This window comes from Lottia gigantea, assembly GCF_000327385.1.
Source record: "Lottia gigantea unplaced genomic scaffold LOTGIsca_15, whole genome shotgun sequence".
Taxonomy (NCBI): domain Eukaryota; kingdom Metazoa; phylum Mollusca; class Gastropoda; family Lottiidae; genus Lottia; species Lottia gigantea.
In genome coordinates this window covers 554,299-577,499 of record NW_008707797.1, presented here as the reverse complement: position 1 = coordinate 577,499, position 23,201 = coordinate 554,299, and the positions used below count along the sequence as shown (strand labels likewise).

At 33.2% G+C, this 23,201-nt stretch overlaps 3 protein-coding genes across 3 annotated transcripts; 2 read left to right on the top strand and 1 right to left on the bottom strand.

Moving 5' to 3' along the window:
- Positions 1–10,463: 10,463 nt before the first annotated feature.
- Positions 10,464–15,574, top strand: LOTGIDRAFT_212972 (hypothetical protein; the record flags this gene model as incomplete). Its single annotated transcript, XM_009050376.1, has 10 exons — positions 10,464–10,529; positions 10,722–10,866; positions 11,148–11,261; positions 11,468–11,522; positions 11,767–11,887; positions 12,094–12,182; positions 12,510–12,701; positions 12,947–13,039; positions 14,389–14,461; positions 14,803–15,574. The coding sequence occupies 10 exons, from the start codon at positions 10,464–10,466 to the stop codon at positions 15,436–15,438; spliced, it is 1,584 nt and encodes a 527-aa protein (XP_009048624.1). The 3' UTR covers positions 15,439–15,574.
- A 1,231-nt stretch (positions 15,575–16,805) lies between these two features.
- On the bottom strand, positions 16,806–17,045 carry LOTGIDRAFT_212970 (hypothetical protein; the record flags this gene model as incomplete). The annotated part of the gene is made up of 1 exon (XM_009050375.1): positions 16,806–17,045. One exon carries the CDS (start codon positions 17,043–17,045, stop codon positions 16,806–16,808), a length of 240 nt encoding a protein of 79 aa, XP_009048623.1.
- Positions 17,046–20,156: 3,111 nt separating this feature from the next.
- LOTGIDRAFT_230734 (hypothetical protein) lies at positions 20,157–22,017 on the top strand (the record flags this gene model as incomplete). Its single annotated transcript, XM_009050374.1, has 3 exons — positions 20,157–20,198; positions 20,280–20,828; positions 21,607–22,017. 3 exons carry the CDS (start codon positions 20,157–20,159, stop codon positions 21,667–21,669), a joined length of 654 nt encoding a protein of 217 aa, XP_009048622.1. The 3' UTR covers positions 21,670–22,017.
- Positions 22,018–23,201: the final 1,184 nt, after the last annotated feature.

Here is a 23,201-nt window from a genome sequence, read left to right as displayed (position 1 = left end):
TACGAGAGTTGTCGTAAATTAACTTTTTGAAATAGATATCCGGGTTCAAATGTTACGTTCAAACAACCCTAAATTATTTTCTTACTGTCTTAAATCATCAGGTACACGGCTAGTAGACAACTGTATTAGTTATAGGCTAAACCCTCTATAATATAATATAATATTCAGGGTCCATCGTTAGTCAATAACTATACTACAGGGTTAATATATGATTTATTTTTCTTTCTAAGGTCGAGATATATCTATCTGTATTCAGTACTATGTTTGTTTTGAAATGTTGCACCTATTAAATATATTCATATACTCGTTACTGTCTTCTACTTTCTTTGTTTGAATTACAAACATTATTCAGGGGATATATTCCTCTAGAAATGTCCCTCATTAGCTGAGTTCTTCATAACATAACCGTGAGTCTGAATTAGAATGCCGCACAGGTACAGAGGGGACTACCATTTCGGCTTTATTGACCCAGTTTCCCCTGTTACTAATGTAGGTCTGAGGGACTGACATGGAATAGCGTCTAGTCACTCGAGTAGGACAATAAACCAAGGCCGTGTGTGATACAGACTGTGCACATTAAAGATTCCTCAACAGTTGGAAAGTGAATGTTTCTATCCAGTCAAAATTTCCCTCGTTGCACACTTGTCTACTTTGGCAATAGGACGTATAGATAATAAATTTTTTCACCATAACATTTGGCTTTAACTTTTTATTAAGATTATTATATAAATATTTCAAATCATATCGAGTAAATCTATGCCAACTCCTGTTTGTAATATATTTTGGGAGGGGTTTTATGACTGTATTAGTTAGTTACTACGCGGTTCAGTACAATATTAAACGATGTGTGATCACTTCACTCGATTTATAAAAAAATATACCTAAAGTAAAAATATGTTTATAAGAAAAACGAAATCGGTCATGGTCAAGCTGGAAAAGAAATTATTAACCAATAGTATTCATCTTTATTCAACATTGTTCGAGCGTAAAGGGCAAATCTAAAAAAGCAGAAAATCTGTTAAAATGGCGTCAATTAATGGACATTCGAGATTAAAATGGGACTATTTTAAATGACCTTAAACAGGTTAATGTTACTTCATTCCAAATAGACTTAAAAGGAAACGCCGTTAATAAATATCCACTCATTGGGTATTAAAGGGGCAGTATGAATTCTCTGAAATATAAATATGATTTATGATTAAAGTATCGCCTCCAACTCGAGTTCCCAGTATTTAATACGTCTATAAGGTGTATATATATATCACAAGAAGTTTAATCTTCCCTCAAAGCTATCTTATATATAAATAAGGAAAGAAAATATGTAATTTTGACTTCAAGCCGAATTTGATAATTGGGACATTGATGTATGATGTGGCTTTCCATTTTTCTCAGCCTGTGATGGTCCCGGAGTCGTACAGCTATTCGACTAGGGGATGTTAGGTCGTGAGAAGAGAGATAGTATTTCAGTATTAATAGGTATTGATAGCTCGAGTTTCAGAGAACTTCTCAGCTAAATTTATCTCAGAAAGTATGAGTTTGTGATTATTGGGCGAAAGAGGATAAAGGCCAGCACTGGGCCGACTCTCGGAGTCATTGATCTTGCGGATTCTAACCCACTTATCTAATCGCCAAGCAGACAACAATTCAACTCGCTATTCCAATGCCACAAAAAATATACAGTGTTCCAACACAGCTTATAGATGTACGACATTACAATAGGTTTTCACCCTCGGGCAATTTGAGTGGTAACATTGTAGGGTTAGAGTGGTAACATTGTAGGGTTAGATTGGTAACATTGTGTGGTAAGGGTGGTAACATTGTGGGGTTAGATTGGTAACATTGTGGGGTAAGGGTGGTAACATTGTGGGGTTAGAGTGGTAACATTGCGGGGTAAGGGTGGTAACATTGTGGGGTTAGAGTGGTAACATTGTTGGGTAAGGGTGGTAACATTGTGGGGTTAGAGTGGTAACATTGTGGGGTTAGAGTGGTAACATTGTGTGGTTAGAGTGGTAACATTGTGTGGTAAGGGTGGTAACATTGTGGGGTAAGGGTGGTAACATTGTGGGGTTAGAGTGGTAACATTGTGTGGTAAGGGTGGTAACATTGTGTGGTAAGGGTGGTAAGGGTGGTAACATTGTGTGGTAAGGGTGGTAACATTGTGGGGTTAGAGTGGTAACATTGTGTGGTAAGGGTGGTAACATTGTGGGGTAAGGGTGGTAACATTGTGGGGTCAGAGTGGTAACATTGTGTGGTTAGAGTGGTAACATTGTGTGGTAAGGGTGGTAACATTGTGGGGTTAGAGTGGTAACATTGTGGGGTTAGAGTGGTAACATTGTGGGGTTAGAGTGGTAACATTGTGGGGTTAGAGTGGTAACATTGTGGGGTTAGAGTGGTAACATTGTGTGGTTAGAGTGGTAACATTGTGTGGTTAGAGTGGTAACATTGTGTGGTTAGAGTGGTAACATTGTGGGGTTAGAGTGGTAACATTGTGTGGTTAGAGNTGGTAACATNTGTGGGGTTAGAGTGGTAACATTGTGTGTAAGGGTGGTAACATTGTGCCACAGGCTACTTGCATCGTTATGCAGTGTGCAATGGAGGACAATTTGCCAGATCATCAACATTGACTTGTAATTTTATATTTGGTTTCAAAATAATGAGTTTCATGTCACAACCTTAATTCAAAATCAAAGTGTGGTGCCAACAGTAGCTCGTTGGAAGACAAGAGTCTACCATAGAGTATCATAAAGGGTTCTCTCGCCGAAAAGTTTTGAACAGTAGAATGGAATTGATGACACACATTTTAGGGCAAAAACGTACAAAAATCACATTTCATTTTCATTTGTTAGAAATGTAGGGGGTTTCAATTGGGAGTACAAATCATTTTTCTGGGGAAATAGAGCTAATGAATTGAAATAGAGTTTTATATCCTACTGTTCTATATCTTATTGGACTAATGAAATGAAATGGAGTTTTATATCCTACTGTTCTGTATCTTATTGGACTAATGAATTGAAATAGAGTTTTATATCCTACTGTTCTATATCTTATTGGACTAATGAATTGAAATAGAGTTTTATATTCTACTGTTCTGTATCTTATTAGACTAATGAAATGAAATAGAGTTTTATATTCTACTGTTCTGTATCTTATTGGACTAATGAAATGAAATAGAGTTTTATATCCTACTGTTCTATTTCTTATTGGACTAATGAAATGAAATAGAGTTTTATATCCTACTGTTCTATTTCTTATTGGACTAATGAAATGAAATAGAGTTTTATATCCTACTGGTCTGTATCATATTGGACTAATGAAATGAAATGGAGTTTTATATCCTACTGTTCTGTATCTTATTGGACTAATGAAATGAAATGGAGTTTTATATCCTACTGTTCTATTTCTTATTGGGCTAATGAAATGAAATAGAGTTTTATATCCTACTGTTCTATTTCTTATTGGACTAATGAAATGAAATAGAGTTTTATATCCTACTGTTCTGTATCATATTGGAATAATGAAATGAAATGGAGTTTTATATCCTACTGTTCTATTTCTTATTGGACTAATGAAATGAAATAGAGTTTTATATCCTACTGTTCTGTATCATATTGGAATAATGAAGTGAAATATAGTTTTATATCCTACTGTTCTGTATCTTATTAGACTAATGAAATGAAATAGAGTTTTATATCCTACTGTTCTGTATCTTATTAGACTAATGAAATGAAATAGAGTTTTATATCCTACTGTTCTGTATCATATTGGAATAATGAAATGAAATAGAGTTTTATATCCTACTGTTCTGTATCTTATTGAACTAATGAAATGAAATAGAGTTTTATATCCTACTGTTCTGTATCTTATTGGACTAATGAAATGAAATAGAGTTTTATATCCTACTGTTCTATTTCTTATTGGACTAATGAAATGAAATAGAGTTTTATATCCTACTGTTCTGTATCTTATTGGACTAATGAAATGAAATAGAGTTTTATATCCTACTGTTCTATATCTTATTGGACTAATGAAATGAAATAGAGTTTTATATCCAACTGTTCTGTATCATATTGGACTAATGAAATGAAATAGAGTTTTATATCCTACTGTTCTGTATCTTATTGGACTAATGAAATGAAATAGAGTTTTATATCCAACTGTTCTGTATCATATTGGACTAATGAAATGAAACTTTTGTAATTACATCTTACATTTTTGCGCTAATGAATACACTTGACAGAAAAATGAAGGCGTTGATATTTTTTTTTTAAATGAAATATTTAATTCAACTTACAGTTTCTTGTTTCTTTTTCTTTTTTGTCACAACATCTAAAATCTCCCCGTGATAGGCATCAACTTTATGAGACAAATTATTGATTTGAGTTTGTAAATGATCGATCTTTAGATCGGTTTTGTCCAAATCCATGGTGTCCGCCTTCCTCGCTACACCTTGTCAGTCTGAAGCTTGGTTCAACTATGTTAAAACCTGTTTTCGGGTTTGAGCTCAACTCTATTCAGTCAACCTTCACCGTTAGTTCTTCTCTATACGACTTGAGTTCACGATTGAGACTATGAACTCAATCAGGCGAAACCGTTGTATTGTTAGTAGCTGTAATGGCCAGGTCAGTCCGTAGTCGTAATTACACCTTTTATTAATCTCCTAATTCTTCTCTATTCACAGAGACATGTAGGTTAACCCCTCACCTGTAAACGTGGGAAAATCCTTCAGAAATAAGAGGCTTAGATCAAGGAATGTGCTGCGCCTCACCAACAAAAACCCTTCAAAATAGGAAACAATAAGTTTTTAAACTGAAAAATGATAAGTCTATATGCTATCTTCTTTACACAGAAATTCTTCAAATGATAATTAGTCAAGAATTGAACTCTGTCTCACAAACAAGATATGCACTACGTCCATCAAACCCGGAGTCGACCAAACTAAATACCATTAAAATGTTTAATTATCTTCTGCGCTTTATTTGACACCTTTATGAAGGTAGGAGGATCTGAAACTAGGATGTATAATATCTTGTTTATTTACTTTTCTACTTGGTATTCATAATATACATTAATATATATCTTTTTCGAGGGTCCAATAAATGTTTATATAATCTAAGTAAAGTTTGATGTTTCAAGAATTACCTGTGCTTATTATGATGTATATACGATGAATTGTTTTCGAGAGAGGGTTTTAAAACACAGGGAGAATTTCGAGTCTATGTTTAAAGAGCTAAGCTTAGTCTATAGGGCATAAAATGATAGCCAGGTCTTCGTGCTGTGGAATATTCTCATTATTCATATCTCACTCCTGTTCAACGAGTTGGCTTATTTCTAAAAAGGCCTGATGTTGTGAATCCCTTTATAATTCCGTGGCCTTTATTTGATCCCTTCCCTTCCCTTCCCTTATAATGATTCATAGTAATAAAAATCTTTACAAGCAAAACAAATTCTGTAACCAAAAATCTCGTCAAAATCGGGAGCAATAATAGTATAATAGTGAACTCCTCAAATGAGAAGTACCATCAAGTGTTTCGAAAAGAGTAACCATGGTCTGCTTCGTAAATACTTTGTAAAGTGTGTTTAAAAGATCTGGGCAATGTTTCATAAAAAACAAAACTTCATTAAGAGAAAACTAGGGTGTATTACTGTAAGCAATTATAGGAAGGTAGGATAACTCATTATAAAACTGTAGTTCTATTATGTAATTTACCTGTATTCAATACACTGTAACACAATGTTGATATAATTAGGCGAGGTGTATTTATTTTAAATATTTTACATTAACTTTATTCTCTTAAATAAACCTTTATTACCTGGTATTACGTTTGTCCTAATTAGATCTACTGTTCCTGGACGACTAATCTCATCATCAAACCACCCCAGGCCTCGCCAATTATTTATTATACTGACTGTGAACTTAGACGCTTGGACATAAGAGTACATTATATAAGAGTGCAGCGTAATATCACTGTTCCCCATTGTACACTTCGTGACTTTAGCCCGTACAAGGACAGTAGGATATAAAACTCTATTTCATTTCATAGAGTAGGATTAAAAACTCTATTTTATGTTATCAAATTGTCCAGGATTCAATTCCGGCACAGTTAAGATAACTCTCTATATATTTGTTTTGGCTTGGTTTCCTGTTGTCATTGATGATACAGGTAGGAAGGGCTGAATGTTTGTAATAGCTTGACATTATAAAGATGAAGTTTGTAATAGCTTGACATTGTGAAGATGTTGTTTGTAATAGCTTGACATTATAAAGATGAAGTTTGTAATAGCTTGACATTGTGAAGATGTTGTTTGTAATAGCTTGACATTATAAAGATGAAGTTTGTAATAGCTTGACATTGTGAAGATGTAGTCTGTAATAGCTTGACATTGTGAAGATGTAGTTTGTAATAACTTGTCATTGTGAAGATGTTGTTTGTAATAGCTTGACATTATAAAGATGAAGTTTGTAATAGCTTGACATTGTGAAGATGTAGTTTGTAATAGCTTGACATTGTGAAGATGTAGTTTGTAATAGCTTGACAGTGTGAAGATGTATAGTTTGTAATAGTTTGACATTGTGAAGATGTTGTTTGTAATAGCTTGATATTATAAAGATGAAGTTTTTAATAGCTTGACATTGTGAAGATGTAGTTTGTAATAGCTTGACATTGTGAAGATGTAGTTTGTAATAACTTGTCATTGTGAAGATGTTGTTTGTAATAGCTTGACATTATAAAGATGAAGTTTGTAATAGCTTGACATTGTGAAGATGAAGTTTGTAATAGTTTGACATTGTGAAGATGTTGTTTGTAATAGCTTGACATTATAAAGATAAAGTTTGTAATAGCTTGACATTGTGAAGATGTATAGTTTGTAATAGCTTGACATTGTGAAGATGAATAGTTTGTAATAGCTTGACATTATGAAGATGAAGTTTGTAATAGCTTGACATTGTGAAGATGAATAGTTTGTAATAGCTTGACATTGTGAAGATGAAGTTTGTAATAGCTTGACATCGTGAAGATGAAGTTTGTAATAGCTTGACATTGTGAAGATGAAGTTTGTAATAGCTTGACATTGTGAAGATGAAGTTTGTAATAGCTTGACATTGTGAAGATGAAGTTTGTAATAGCTTGACATTGTGAAGATGAAGTTAGTAATAGCTTGACATTGTGAAGATGAAGTTTGTAATAGTTTGACATTGTGAAGATGAAGTTTGTAATAGCTTGACATTGTGAAGATGAAGTTTGTAATAGCTTGACATTGTGAAGATGAAGTTTGTAATAGCTTGACACTGTGAAGATGAAGTTTGTAATAGCTTGACACTGTGAAGATGTATAATTTTCTATAAAGTATTAGATCAGATAATTATTGTGATTTTTTGTCAAAGCTTTCACCGTAATCACGACCCGTTAAAATCAAATTCACTAACTATCTGTCACTCCCTTCAGTAGGGGTGAATCATAAAGGGTTTGAATAACACCGACTTAAAATATTTACAAAACTGTTAAATGGGTCAACAAATTACAGGCATATCATGTTTACTAGTTTACACCGTAATTTATATTTTTATTAAATTTCATAATCCTTTCCTTTACGTGATACATTCGTCTAAATTTTCGGTTCAAAATCTGATTTTAGAGATCAGTCATATCTATCCATAATACAACGAGTCTCTGGCATTCTATTCGCCTTCAATCAAATAAAGATATATTGGTTTTCTCTAATTAAATCTGGTTATATTGTTGCTACTTCTGAAATGAATTAAAAGGAGTTTTACGTCCTAGTTTTCTGCTCCATTTGGGCTAATGAAGACGGGTAACGCTATGCAGTGTGCATTGAGGTCACATCCGAACGACTAGAAGGTTGTCGTTTTCACAACTGTTTAAGAATTACAAGCAATGTGGTTACCTGAGGTAAATCTAGAGAATATCTAGAAGATCCTTGCCCTTGAGTGCTGTTAACAATCTGGATTTTTTTGTTTATGTTTAATATTTCGCTCGACTGTCAAAGATTGGGGTATTCATGCGTAATACGAAACTACATACATATCTTTAGACCGAAACATCTGATAGATATTTTGAAAGTTGTCGGTTGGTGTCAAAATATATAACAGAGGCTAGAATAGAAATGAAATGAAATGAATGGAGTTTTACGTCCTACTTTTCTGTACCATGTGGGCTAATGAAGACGGGCAACGCCATGAATGGTGCAATGAGGGAAATTTTGCCAGGACAGCGGCATCAGCCTGCTCTTTCTCGATTTCCAACTGTCGAGGGATCTTTAACATGCACAGCCTGTAGCACACGGGGCCTCGGTTTATAGTCCCATCCGAACGACTAGACGCTTTTTCCATGTCAGCCCCTCGTACCTGCACCACTGACAGGGGGAAACCGGGTTGAAAAATCCGAAGGTATTATCTCGACCTATGCCGGAATTAGAATAGAGGCGGATGTTTCGGACCAATATATTTTATGAAATTTTACCAGAAATTTGAAACGAGACTTCAAAATAAAAATTTGCGATGTACTTGCTGATATACTTTCATATAAGACAGTTAATTGTGTCTCTATTCAATGTTAAAATCCGACTTCAGTTTTGTCTACAATAAAAAGTCGCCGTCCTTAATAGGCTCAGGTGTCGATTTGATCAAGTTGACATAGCACAGTTAGATTCAATAGATTCCTTTTTTTTAAATAGTGACGGGTAACAATGCGGGCGCTGTTTTTTTAGGGTAAATTTCATTGGTTTAGGGTGGGGCTTATACTTGTTATGAGTTTGATTCAGTTTGATTCAGTTTGATTCAGTTAGGCTGAGGCAGTGAGGGGTAATAAATAGCACGATAGTTTATAGATTGACTAATATTCCTAATACAATAGAGTAAGATTAGAAATAGCCCAAGGTTCAGTGTCAATTGAAGATAGATAAAATGAAAATTTTGTAGTCTTGTTTTAATGTGCTATTTTCTTATTGTAGAGTCCTCACATGACAAATTTTCTTAAACTTTACCCGGGTCCTGGTTATAGTACAGACATCCTACTGAAATATAGACTGGATTTATATCGATTTCAGTGATTGATCAAGCGAATCTCTTGAAAATGAGAGTAAATGTTCAAGTGTACAGTTATTACAGATTTATAAGAAATGCGTATATAGACCCTCTATCTGCCTGATTTCAGGAACAATAAAGCCTCCATGGACTCTAAATTCTACTTTAAACATTATATATTTTCTACAACAATGATAAGAAATTTAAAACGATCCCCTCCTATTCCGACTACCCCCTGCAGAGAATGACCTATTGTTGTTTTCTATCTGTCTTACTATCTCCCTACCCCCGGGGCTGTATTGCCTGTGGGTAAAGTCTGTGATATGTCAACCCGGTCTAGACTCGTATCTAAATATCATATATAATAGCCCAAATATCACTATATATCATTAATTGTATATATATATAATTCTTCTCGCCAAACTTCAACATATATCATATCATTTTAACCCCCTTCTCCCCCTGTCTACTTATATCTTTTATATCAAGTATGGGGTTCCCCTCAACTCTTTAATTTCATACCTAATTATAGCCCAAACATGTAGACCCCCTACCCCCCTCCAAAACCAATCAAATTTCTTGACCTTGTTGAAATATGATGAACATAAACCATCCTCAGCTCTGCGAGTCGTTCAAATTATTCCACCTTTCATTACCTATAATTTTTGTGACAACGGGTGCTTTCATCTGGCTTTCATCTGGTCTGGAAACAGGCGTCACCTACCGCCTCAGCAAAGGGTCCCATCATGTTAAGTAGCCTACATTCTACGTGAACCTTTGTGTTTATTTGTTGAGGCGGAATTTTAAAAATGAAGCCTACTTTTTGTCCCAAATAAATTAAATTAAAAAAACTGTTTATACTCCAGTGATTTTGTAGAGAAAAAACTTGCCTATTGAAATGCAATACAGTGAAGTGTGCAGTTAAGGACATCTTATCGCTCAATTGCATTTGCAAATTGTCGAGAGGCGAGCACACAGAGGTTCGGTTTAATGTCCCACTCTATGTAAGATGTGTTTTCCATCGCAGCCCCTCTGACCTGTATCACTGACAGAGGGGCAGACGTATATAAAAATGTCCACGAAACAGAGGCCTATGGGTTTTTTTGGCAAGGTTCTGTCTATAGCAAATAGGATACCCAAACTTTCGTTTCAATGGCACATTGAGAATTATCTGTGATCAAAATAAGTCCAGGTCCCATTAAATACATCTGTAGGCCTATTCATCACCCCATACATGGTAAATAACAGATAAGAAAATTAAGTGTAGTCTGAGTATCGACTGTATCTGTAGAGTTATCTTAACCAGTCTGGTAAATCGAGAGTAAAGAAGATGTCCAACTTCCGGTACATGTGTTGATAACTTTATTTCTAATATTTTGACGATATTTTGCTATTTTAGATCGATTAAACAAAAAGTAAAATGGGTAAATTAAAAGCTGCTATGTTGAGGTATCTTACTAAGGAAGATTTCAGAGTTTTAACGGCTGTAAGTCAAAATAGATCTCCTTCATTTTCACATGTGCGACTTTTGGTTTTGGCCATGTTTGTTTACAATTTGATATATCTACTTAGAGAATGTCTCATTTTATCAATCTCATTGGATTTAAAATAAGGAGTTGTGACTTTAAAGCTATGACACATGACATGTTTATTCTTAAATTTATATTCTCATTTTCAGGTTGAAATGGGAATGAAGAATCATGAGATTGTACCAATTCCACTGATAGCAGCCATTGCCCATCTACATAGTGGTGGTGTTCACAAGATCCTCAATGAGTTGTCCAAACATAGATTGGTGGCTTATGAAAAGAACGGACGGAAATGTAGGTGTAATAGAAATGGAAGAGTTTGACATTTATACAAATCAGTTATTTGAAGTTAGGAGAAATGGGATATTTTATTTTTATAAGAAATATTTGAGTTATCATCTCTTTCAAATTTCTCAGTTTTCTTGTGTCTTGAAATTTTACTGTTGATTAAAGAATCTCCACAAGTCATGAGAACCCTTGTTCAGTTTTATTTTGGGCTAAGTGTCATGTATGAGTATATAAGTATGTCATGAAAAATTTCCATTATCTATCCTTGACATGAAATTGATTTTTAGTTGCAGGATTCCGACTGACCAACTCTGGTTATGATTATTTGGCATTGAAAGCTCTAGCTAATAGAGATGTGGTATTTTCACTCGGAAATCAGATTGGTGTTGGTAAAGAATCAGGTAAGATACATTCAGTATTTCTTTCAAGACTAAAAGCATTTTTTAAAACTATTATTGTATTATCCAGCTAATACAGTTTGCCCTGGCTTTTGGTTGATTTTCAACTCAATGATATAAGCATTTATTGATGTGTTGAAAGTTCTGAAATGTACTTAGTTATATTTTAGTTTCTACTTGCAGTTTATTATTTGATTGTTTATTTTTAGATATTTACATCATAGCTAACAATGAAGATACCCAATTAGCTTTAAAACTACACAGGTAATTTCAGAATTTTCTTTCTTTTCTTTCATATAGACAGGATCCTAGACAACCTTAGTTGTTATCTTTTCAAATAGTTGTTCCTATCTTTCTATATCAATATAACTTCCATGGCTAATACTGGCTTGGAAATAACATTTAAAAGATTTTAATAGATATTTGTCCTCTAAGGACGTATCCTTCCTCCAGTGTATTTTTAAAAGATCTCAATAATTTATTGAAATGATATGTGTGAATATTGTAGACTTGGTCGTACATCATTTCGTCAGTTAAAAAATAAACGTGATTATCATCAACATCGTAAAAATATGTCCTGGTTATATTTATCACGTATTGCTGCCATGAAAGAATTCGCTTATATGAAGGTAAGTTTAGCTGATTTCTGTTTGTTTTGGCTTCTGGATCTTGGTTGAGTTCAATACAGCTCTTGATTAGCTTCCAACAATTGTTCAAATGGTCCTAATTCTGCCAGTTGCAAGCACTGAGCCCCTGTTTACTTCATACGACAATATCACAAATCAAATCAATTGGTTTGTCTAAAATCTAATTATCTGGTGTGTTTTATTACCAGGCGCTGTATGAAAGAAAGTTTCCAGTACCGAAACCTGTAGATTATTGTAGACATGCTGTCATCATGGAACTCATCAGTGGCTATCCTATGTAAGTTTTCTAAATATTTTTAAATTCCTTTTTTCTCATAAATTTTGGTACTTGAAAGTGTTCTAAAAGGAATTCTGGTTCTTAGAATAAATATGAAATTTAAATTCTGTATATATTGATCAGTAGACTTAACTGAGGTCATAAATATACAACAGAATCTATGTACAATACAGTGAGTATTTGAGGTGTTTGATTTGTCCAGACAGGTGCTTTCCATGCACAACACTAATTGAAAGTTTAGCTTCAGTCATTAGCCAGTTGTTCAAATCACATGTTGTCAGCAGGAGATGAGCTCTTGTCAATTATTGATTCATTGTTTCCCTGTAGGTGTCAAGTCCGTGAATTAGAAGATCCTGGTACTGTTTATAATGAATGTATGGAGATTATAGTTAGACTGGGAAACTCTGGGTTGATACATGGTGATTTTAACGAGTTTAATCTAATGTTAGACTCCGATGATAAAGTGACAGTTATAGATTTTCCTCAGATGATTTCTACTTCACATTTAAACGCTGAATGGTGAGTTTAAAAAAACATGAATTTTTTGATTGAACATCTTATTTGGTTTTTTGACCAGCAAAACAAAGGGTTTTTATCATTATGTCTGATGAAAGAGACACTTTGATATAATGTTTCCAATCTTCAAATGTAATCTACCAAAGGTAGAATGATTTATGAGATCCAAGAAAAGCAGACACCTGAACATGGAATTGATTTACAAATACAAATAATTTGATTAAAGTGAGATATTGATTATTTTCCAGGTATTTTGATAGAGATGTGCAGTGTGTTAGAAATTTCTTCTCTAAAAGATATAATTATGAAAGTGAATTATTCCCCAAATTCTCAGATGTCAGGTGAGTGATTCTTGATAAATTATTGATTTTTGATGGAAAGAATTTTGGCTTTAATTTATTTACTCAGGAAGGTTCAGGGTAAAATTCAGTTCATTTCATTAGTCTAATAATGTGTAGAAAGAATTCCAAGTCGTATCATGCTTCAAAATTATACATTACCTTTGTATCAATTCACCCTACATTAAACAATGAGATTAACTAACACCTTGTATCAATTCACCCTACATTAAACAATGAGATTAACTAACACCTTGTATCAATTCACCCTACATTGAACAATGAGATTAACTAACACCTTGTATAAATTCACCCAACATTGAACAATGAGATTAACTAACACCTTGTATCAATTCACCCAACATTGAACAATGAGATTAACTAACACCTTGTATCAATTCACCCTACATTGAACAATGAGATTAACTAACACCTTGTATCAATATACCCAACATTAAACAATGAGATTAACTAACACCTTGTATCAATTCACCCAACATTAAACAATGAGATTAACTAACACCTTGTATCAATTCACCCAACATTAAACAATGAGATTAACTAACACCTTGTATCAATTCACCCAACATTGAACAATGAGATTAACTAACACCTTGTATCAATTCACCTAACATTGAACAATGAGATTAACTAACACCTTGTATCAATTCACCCTACATTAAACAATGAGATTAACTAACACCTTGTATCAATTCACCCAACATTGAACAATGAGATTAACTAACACCTTGTATCAATATACCCAACATTGAACAATGAGATTAACTAACACCTTGTATCAATTCACCCTACATTGAACAATGAGATTAACTAACACCTTGTATCAATTCACCCTACATTAAACAATGAGATTAACTAACACCTTGTATCAATTCACCCAACATTGAACAATGAGATTAACTAACACCTTGTATCAATATACCCTACATTGAACAATGAGATTAACTAACACCTTGTATCAATTCACCCACCATTGAACAATGAGATTAACTAACACCATGTATCAATTCACCCAACATTGAACAATGAGATTAACTAACACCATGTATCAATTCACCCAACATTAAACAATGAGATTAACTAACACCTTGTATCAATTCACCCTACATTGAACAATGAGATTAACTAACACCTTGTATCAATATACCCAACATTGAACAATGAGATTAACTAACACCTTGTATCAATTCACCCAACATTGAACAATGAGATTAACTAACACCTTGTATCAATTCACCCTACATTGAACAATGAGATTAACTAACACCTTGTATCAATTCACCCTACATTGAACAATGAGATTAACTGACACAATAATATTATAATTACAGTCGAGAAGAGAATATAGATATCCAGGTAGCTGCTAGTGGTTTTACTAAAGAATTAGCTCAAGAATTTGATGAGGTTTGTAGAATTTTAGAAAAATGTTTTGCTAAAGCAGAAGTGCTTCATTAAGTTTATTTATTTCTTAGAAGTATCTCAACATCTCAGCAGAAGGTGCTTCATTAATGTCATTAACTTTTGACCCAAGTTGATTTATTTCAAAACAGTTTCTCAGAGTATTTTCTTTCTGAAGAGTTTTAGAGATAGCCATAAATGAGCTCTACCATCTGGTTAAAAAATTTTAAACCTTATAATTTACGTGATGATGAATTTGTTAACTATTTTTTAGATGTAGCCTAACCCTGACTGTAATTATTAAACAGTAATGGATAATATTTGCATCTTTTCAGGCTGCTGATGAGTTGGATATTTTACACGGCCCCGGAAAAGAAGATGAAGACGATGAAAGTGATGAAGAGGAAGAAGAAGAATTTAAAGATGCTTCAGAAAATATCACAGATTATAAAAAAATGGCGAAAGAACTTCAACAAGAACATGATGATATGGAGAAATATTTTGATTCCAATTCAAAAGTTGATAAAGTGACAGAATATTTAAATCGCTGCGATATGATTGGTGCTGATGACTCTCAAGGGGAAGTAACCCAAATTGACAATGTTGAAACAAGTGAACCTAAAGAATGTGATGACAGTGAATCAATTGTGTCAACTAATAACGCTGTGGATGGCTCTGATGATGAATCGGATATCGCTGGTACCAATCGTAATTTCCGACCCTTTCGAAACGTTGAGAGCATGGATCATACGAACCATCATTTAAATCGTTATCCCCGAGGCTTGGACAGTAACAGCACCACGTCCACCATCATTGATCCAGAAGTTATTAAACGTAAACTCAAACATCAGATTAAGATAAAACACGAACGTGACGAAGCAAGACGATATCGTAAAAGTGGAGAATCCAGTCTGATTACCAAGAGTCGAAGAGAAAATTCAGATGAAATAAAAGCCAGTCTGTCGGCTGAATGGTATGGATAAATTATAAAATTTAATAAAAATATTGTAACATTGCTTGTAGCTGTTTATGAAGAGTAAGGCCGGCCAGACACTGGAGATTTTACTTGTCTCCGAGACTTCTAGCTTGTGATCAGAATTTGCCCATATTAAGCCTAGAGTCCTATAGGGGAAGTTAATCTCTATTATTCCCCATCTCTAAAACATGTCAGACAGGATGAGGAGAACTCTAGTTAATTAGATAAGATACCAGAAGTATATTCTTAGAGAATTAATCTCAATGCATGTTTTTAAGACATTTTAATAATTATACAATCATATCACATTTTTATAATTATACATACATTCTGATACAAATATTGGTTACTAAATACACATCATAAAATAATATATTATTTTTTATAAAATGGAGAGAAAGAACTATATTTTACAGATAATGATTTGAGCATTTGAGCTGGTCCTTGGTCAAACCTCTTGGTTATTATTTTACGAGGATATCATTTTAGTAACTGTCGAAGTAGCCATATATTATAGTCATATCTTTTGACAAAGGATGTACAAGAAAAAAAACAATGGAACCTTAACCAAAACCTTTTGACATTTATTTTTTTGTGTATCAATTTACAACTGAGTTGTCTTCTGAAGGTCTACAATTTTTTTTTATATGAAGCCAATTTGTTACATTTTTAAAAATGTTTCTAATAATTTAGAGGACAAACTTCATTCATCAAAAATCAATAAAATTACAACTAAAAAGAATATAACAATTCCTATATGTACATTTAAAACAGTTTCAATCATACTATAGAATAACATTAGATAAAAATAAAACAAAATGTTAGTTTATGTAACATTTTAAAAATATATTAAAGATTTACACTTTGTCCCTTTTTAAATACAGTCAAAAAAACAACTTTTGATATAATAATGGAACATAGCTTTCTGGAGGTCCTGCATTAATTTTAATATGAAATCAAAATTTATTGTGCTTTATTGATGAGCTAAATTTTGATAGATCAATTGTTATATTATAAAAAATTTAATATTAATTAGTTTTCTTGTCGTCCCCACCAGCTGTTACTGTGTGACCATTAGAATGACCATTAGCTATACCATTCGGTTCTTTATTCACCTTCTGCAAGAAAAAATAAACCGTTCATGTAACTCGGAACACAACTACTGGTGGTGGTAGTGGCATCAAAATATTTCAATACCTTAAGTTTTTTGTTTCCGAGAGCCAAGACTAAAATACAGCAGTGAAAGGTCAAGTCCAACAAGGGAAGGGAAGGGTATAAACCAGAGAATTGATAAGAATCAATAAAAATTGAAGTATAAATCTTGGAAATACGAAGAAAGATTATCTCGTACTACCAAGAGAAGAGGCTAGAAAATCATAGCCCAATTATTTCAGCTTTTAGATTATTCACAGTAAAATATGAAAATATTATTCGTGCCTCTGTTTCGGGTATCGTCGACGTTCCACTCGAGTCGGTTGGACTACCTTTAAACGGACATTTTGATTGTTCTAATTTTTCAGTGGACGGGTTCCAGAATTTGGAAATTATTGGTCGAATGTATCTGTTGAAAACCCAGAGGAGAAATGGAATCACTATACACGGCACACAAACCATTTTGGCTAAAATATTTTAATAATCGAAGTCTTGTCCAAAATCATAGAGCGGAAGTTTACGAAATGCTTATGCCTTATGTGAAGCCAGATTGTGTTGTTTTCGTAGTAAATATAAATTTTAGTTTCGTATAAAATGGAGTTGTTGGAAATACGAAGAAAGATTATCTCGTACTACAAAGAGAAGAGGCTAGAAAATCATAGCCCAATTATTTCAGCTTTTAGATTATTCACAGTACAATATGTAAATATTATGCGTACCTCTGTTTCGGGTATCGTCGACGTTCCACTCGAGTCGGTTGGACTACCTTTAAACGGACATTTTGATTGTTCTAATTTTTCAGTGGACGGGTTCCAGAATTTGGAAATTATTGGTCGAATGTATCTGTTGAAAAACCAGACGAGAAATGGAATAACTATACACGACACACAAACCATTTTGGCTAAAATATTTTAATAATCGAAGTATTTCCTAAAATTATAGACCGGAAGTTTACGAAATGTTTATGTGAAGCCAGATTGTGTAATTTTCGTAGTAAATAGAAATTTTAGTTTCGTATAAAAAACGAGTCGGTTTCCATTTGAGTTTGACTATAAAAAACCTGTTTGGTCTTTATTAATAATAGAGACGTGCGATTATTGTTTGTTGGGTCACTAGCCAAGTTACCTGTTCATTTGTAACTATCAAAAAGTTTTATTCATAGGGCAAATTGGGAAAGACAAGCTCAAATTGCATGAATTAAACCATGTGAATTTTAATTCTGTCATTGAAAGATTAGATACCGTCGATCCCGACAGGACTAAAAGTTGCAGTCCTCTATTTATTCTGACAGTTCTAGCGACCTGTTGATCTCGACTGTAAAATTTCTCATGGAGTTCGCTCCCTTTATGTGCGCATGTGTCAAAGTACTTTTTCTCTTCTATCATTCTCAAACATTGACGTGGATCTCTTTATAAAGTTTTAAAATTTAAATTTTGAGACAATCGAAGTTGATAAAAGCAAAATGGGACATATTCAGTTCGTCTGCTTCAAGCACATTTGTAACAGATGCCCACAAATTTAGGAATGAACAGTTTTTTGAGGGGTACAGAAGTCCCCAAGTATCAGAAAATGAAGAGCAGAAACAGAGATACAGCTGGGTACAACAAAGGGCAGGTTCAGAATGTCAAATCGTCTAAAGTTTATGTTTTTGGAGACGATGACATTCATGAAAATGAAATAGATAATGGAGAAATTGAAATGTTCAATATCAGAAGTCGAAATAAGCGAGGGAATTCATCGAAATCAACATCACAAGCCAACGAAGATACTTTATATTTTGATAAAGAAGTAGGAGAGAAGGACAGTTTACAAAGTTTGTCTGTCCAATATGCTTGCCCGGTTTGTATTTTTCAATTCAATATCAATATTATTTGAATTCTAACAGATGGTACCCGATCTTCAACCCTGTGAGGATCACAAAGCTTACAGGCACCTGTTTGTGATATTTGTAGAATGGGCCTGAACTCAGTGCTTGGCCTGTCTTATAACTTGTGAGATGGAACAAACTTTAGGTTCTGTTTTAGTATTTCTTGTATGAAATGTTAGATGTCAGACATCTCTTGGTAGTGGCCTCCTTTTAAACTGTCCAGGTAAGCGTGTAAATTGAGGCCAGAAAAAATGATAATAAAACTTAATATGATAACAATGGTGATAATTGATAAGATAACATAAATTTAAGGAATAAATACAAGTTAATAAGACATAGAATGTGTAATATACAGCCCAGCATCATCATTCTATTATAGAATAAGATATTTAACCTTTTAAACATCAACTGTCACTTGGTAGGGTTTTGCTCTAAACCCTTGGTAATGTCCAATCCACTGGTCGTTTGATATATATATGTCATGGCTAGTAGAGTGGTCACTGATGTAAAAAGAGCTCAATGCTTTAGAATCCTACTGTGGCTTTACTCTAATGTTACCCTCATGATATAAAATGTAAGCTCCAAGCTTATCAGAAGCTTAGAATCCCACTGTGATCTTACTCTAAATAAACTTGTTACCTTTCAACCACCCTAATCTCTAAATAAACAGAAAGCGGAAACTGTTAGCAGGAGGCTTTACCTTCATGTTATCCTCATAAAACATAGATTTAAGCTGAAAGCTTACGAAAAGCTTAAAACCCTACTGTGTTCTAACTCTAATCTACCCTCATAGACGTAACTAGCCTTGAGTTTGATTTTTAAAACCACTGAAGTCATGGAGTGGAAATTGTAGTTTAAAAGTGAAGTTTTAAGAACTTAGAAGAGTGTTATGTTGGTTTTAAATAATATTACTAATGAATTTGAATATTAAAGATATTATCAGAAATATCAATTTGTGAAGGCTGACTATAATAATTATTAAAATAGGAATACAACTGCTGGATACATATCAATATAAAAATCTTAATAGACATGGCTCACTGACTTCTCTGGTAGCAGTTATCAATATTATAGCTGATGAGGGACTGGTTGTAGCATAGTCAGTGAGGGTGGTGGAATCTTCCATGATGTCATTAGCTTGGTTATATGTTGAACAATATTCTGGTCTGGGTCAGCATATAAAAGTCTGGTGACTTAAGTCATCTCTCCTCCTTATTCTAGTCGACCCAGCTGTAAATGGGTTCTGACAATCTGGAAAAGATCATGTCAAGAGGTTTAGAGATCAGCTGGTAAAATATATCCTGCGAAGTTGTTTTTGTAAATATTAGTTGTTCCTAACATTCTTATTCTTAGACTTCTGAATAAGGCCTTTCTCTCAATGGCGAATGATGTATATATATATTGTGAAGTGAATAAGCTTATAGTTTTTACATTTTTTTCAATTAGGGTATAATAATTGATAAATTCATTTTGTTATAGGTTTTTAAAAAATGTCATCATAGTCTATAATATTGATATTTCAAAATAATCCATGTTAACATATACAATATAAATTAGGCCTACTTGGCAGCGTATTATTATAAAATGTAAGATTATTTAAGAGTTAGATCATAATGATGTAACCTGTGTTATCAAAAGGTTTTCCATCATTAACGCCCCCAAGATTGTCTTTAAACAATGTTCCAAACTCGCCCTGAAATTTAGACATGAGAAAAAGTTCTACTTGTCAAACTTCAGTAGGAATGCAGGTGAAAAATGTCAGTGCTAAAAGTTTCCTTTTTTTTGCTCTCCATCTTAATTTTAATGTCAGTTTATTTTTCTCATTTCAGATCTCCGAGTTAAAACGATTGAATCATTTAATTCAAGATCAAGATTTTTTCGGGTTAAAATACGTGAAAGTGCCGATAAGAAAACACGGAATAATGTCCGAAACTTTGGACCACAAAAATATTCGTTCTCACGGACAAGCGAGTGGTGCTTCGTACAACGGTGCTTCTTATAACGGTGATGAGAATTATAATGACAAGGAGCCATTACTTTCCATGGAGGAATCAGACTCCGCTCATGATTTCAGTGACCCAGATATGCAAATGAAAATAATACGCACTCTAAGTATTAAAGATAATTTTTCTAGCCAAGGAAAAGAAGCAGAAGAATTTTTAAAAAGTATGGACAAAGATTTAGAGAAGGTTCGGAATTCGTCGCGAGGAGAGCGAGGTTCGTTAAATGAAGTGATATCAGTGTTAGGAAATAAAACTATTTTTCCATTACACGCCAAAAGACAACCAGAACATTTAAACGGTGCTGACTGTGGTATAAGATGGTGGAGTATTTTGTTGATAATATTTTTCGTTGTTATTGTATTGCCGTTAGGATATGTAATCTATCATTACTCTAGTAACTCCTGATGAATGATATTTGTGCACGATAAATTACCTTCCGAGAAATTATTTTAGTATGGTTTCTAGAAATATACTCAAGTATAAAATATAAACTTCCAAGAAAATTCTTATTATGGTTTACATAGAAACAGTATTTTCACCTGAAAAAATTCACCTTCCAAAAAATATCATTGATTGTTAAGACTAGACTTGAACTCAATATATGGAAAACTATCACTGGATTGATTAAGATTATTGAACTTGGTATAGCTCTTATTACTGCTTTAACATGAGTACATGATATTTCAACAAGATTCCACTGGTTGTTCTCAAGTGTTGACAAATTAACAAATAAGCAAATATGAAAAACGTTTCTTACGCAGTTATAGACATTTACAGCTTATTTAAGATTATTCTGTTTTTTGCACATTTGTAGGGTTTGAGATTCCAAATTTGATTAAATTAAAATTTGGAATATAAATTTAATTAATATCTGAAGTTTTCTAGCACGGGACTGGTTTAAAATTTGATATAAATAGAACTTACTTAACTCTTCATTTTCTTTTTGGGAATTCAGGTATACGCAGGTCTATCAATATGAAATAGTAATTTCTTATGGTATGGAAACCATTTATACTCTTTGTGCTTACGACTATTAGAAACTTTTAAATTTTATGATTTTATATTTAAGTTAGATTTGCCAAACAGAAATATTCCTTTCTCACTTCTATCAATTGATTAAATCTTTTAATAATATAACTATCATTTATTATAGACTTATTGGGCTGCTCAGGTTACATGTTATAGTAAACAGAGAGTTTTACACTGTGCCATCTAAGATACTGTACAAGGTTTATTTTTGTATAAAAAGTGCTTCTAGATAATCAAACTTTGGAATTCTGCTCAAAATATTATTACAATATTCATGAATGTGCAGATGTGATTTTGAATATTTTCTGTAGATTCAGAATCAATGTAGTTTGTAAAGTTTAAAGTAAAGTCAATATATTTGAACCTATTCAGGTACTATTCAAAAAAATTCTATATATGGCAGTGTCTCAAAATCAGACAACTGCTCTTTTTAACTTTCAAATGCTGATAATTCTGGACACACATGGATTTGAAGGCTCAAATACGACGATGAGCTGTGAACATTATTACTAATTGGCTCAGCTAAACAATAAAAAAAAATGGCGCATCTGTCCCTTTAAGGTAGTTTAAATTGTTATCAACACAAAATCAGTCTGGCTTGTATTGAATCAATTATTATTTATTTTATCCCAATATAAAATGGACTGTTTCTGTATTGAAATGTTCACTGTTATATTTCATCAACTGTAAAATGGTTTAATGACTAACTAAGAATCAATATTGTTATTTTTAAATATATTGTTATATATATGTATATTGTTTGTATACTATTGTAAAAATTTATCATGAATTGGGTGAAACTGGTTTTCAAAATGTACAAATATTGCTAAATAAAACTATTTTTAAATGAATTCTAGTTTAAAATGTATTTATACGTGGGTTGACTGAAAAGTTCTAGTTATTAGTGAGATATCTATCAGATTGAAACAAACTACATAAGTACAATCGTTTAAGTAAAGCTTAGAACTTTTCTGCCCCCCCCGTGTCATCTTCACATTGTTTGATATTACGACCTGATTATATCTTGACTCTGATAGCCACTATTCTAGTGGAATGGAATTGATTGGATTGTGGGCCTTGACAAAAGGACTGTAAACATTATGGCTTAGTGTTAACAATATTTTTGTTGAGGCCTTTGATTGGCTGTATTTGCCAGAGTACAATCCAATCAAATCACTGCATTTACAAACTTTCTTCTGATACAAGAAAGGTGGCCATTGAAGTCAAGGTTTAAGTTAAGGGTAGTAAAAGCTTGTCATTGTGAAGATATGTCTTTTTGCTCTGTATAGGAAGCTGTACTCACTTGGGATTTGGTTGCAGTATTTCCCTTTCTAACAGTAACTCTATCGAATTGCTCTGTTCATCTTGAACTCATTGAGGGCACAGAAGGTAAATCAGACTCACCGGCCACGCCCACTTGTTTACAACTGAATTCATTCAACTGGGACAGGTCAAAGGTTAATTGACATTAGGTCACGTGGTTTATTACAGTCCCAATGGCGGAATGTCGAGTTACGTTTAAAGCCAAGTTGACAGAGATTTGTTTGTTTTTCAAGTGAAAAATTCAAAATTGAAGGTGAGTAAAGATTTTGAAGGTTGCATGAGAGTTTCTGATTGATGTGAAAAGTTGGTGAAAGCAGTCTTTGTTTGTTCATGGCGGGAAATTCAGATAATTGATAGAAAGTTCCTTTACACATTACATAAAAATAGTAACGATCT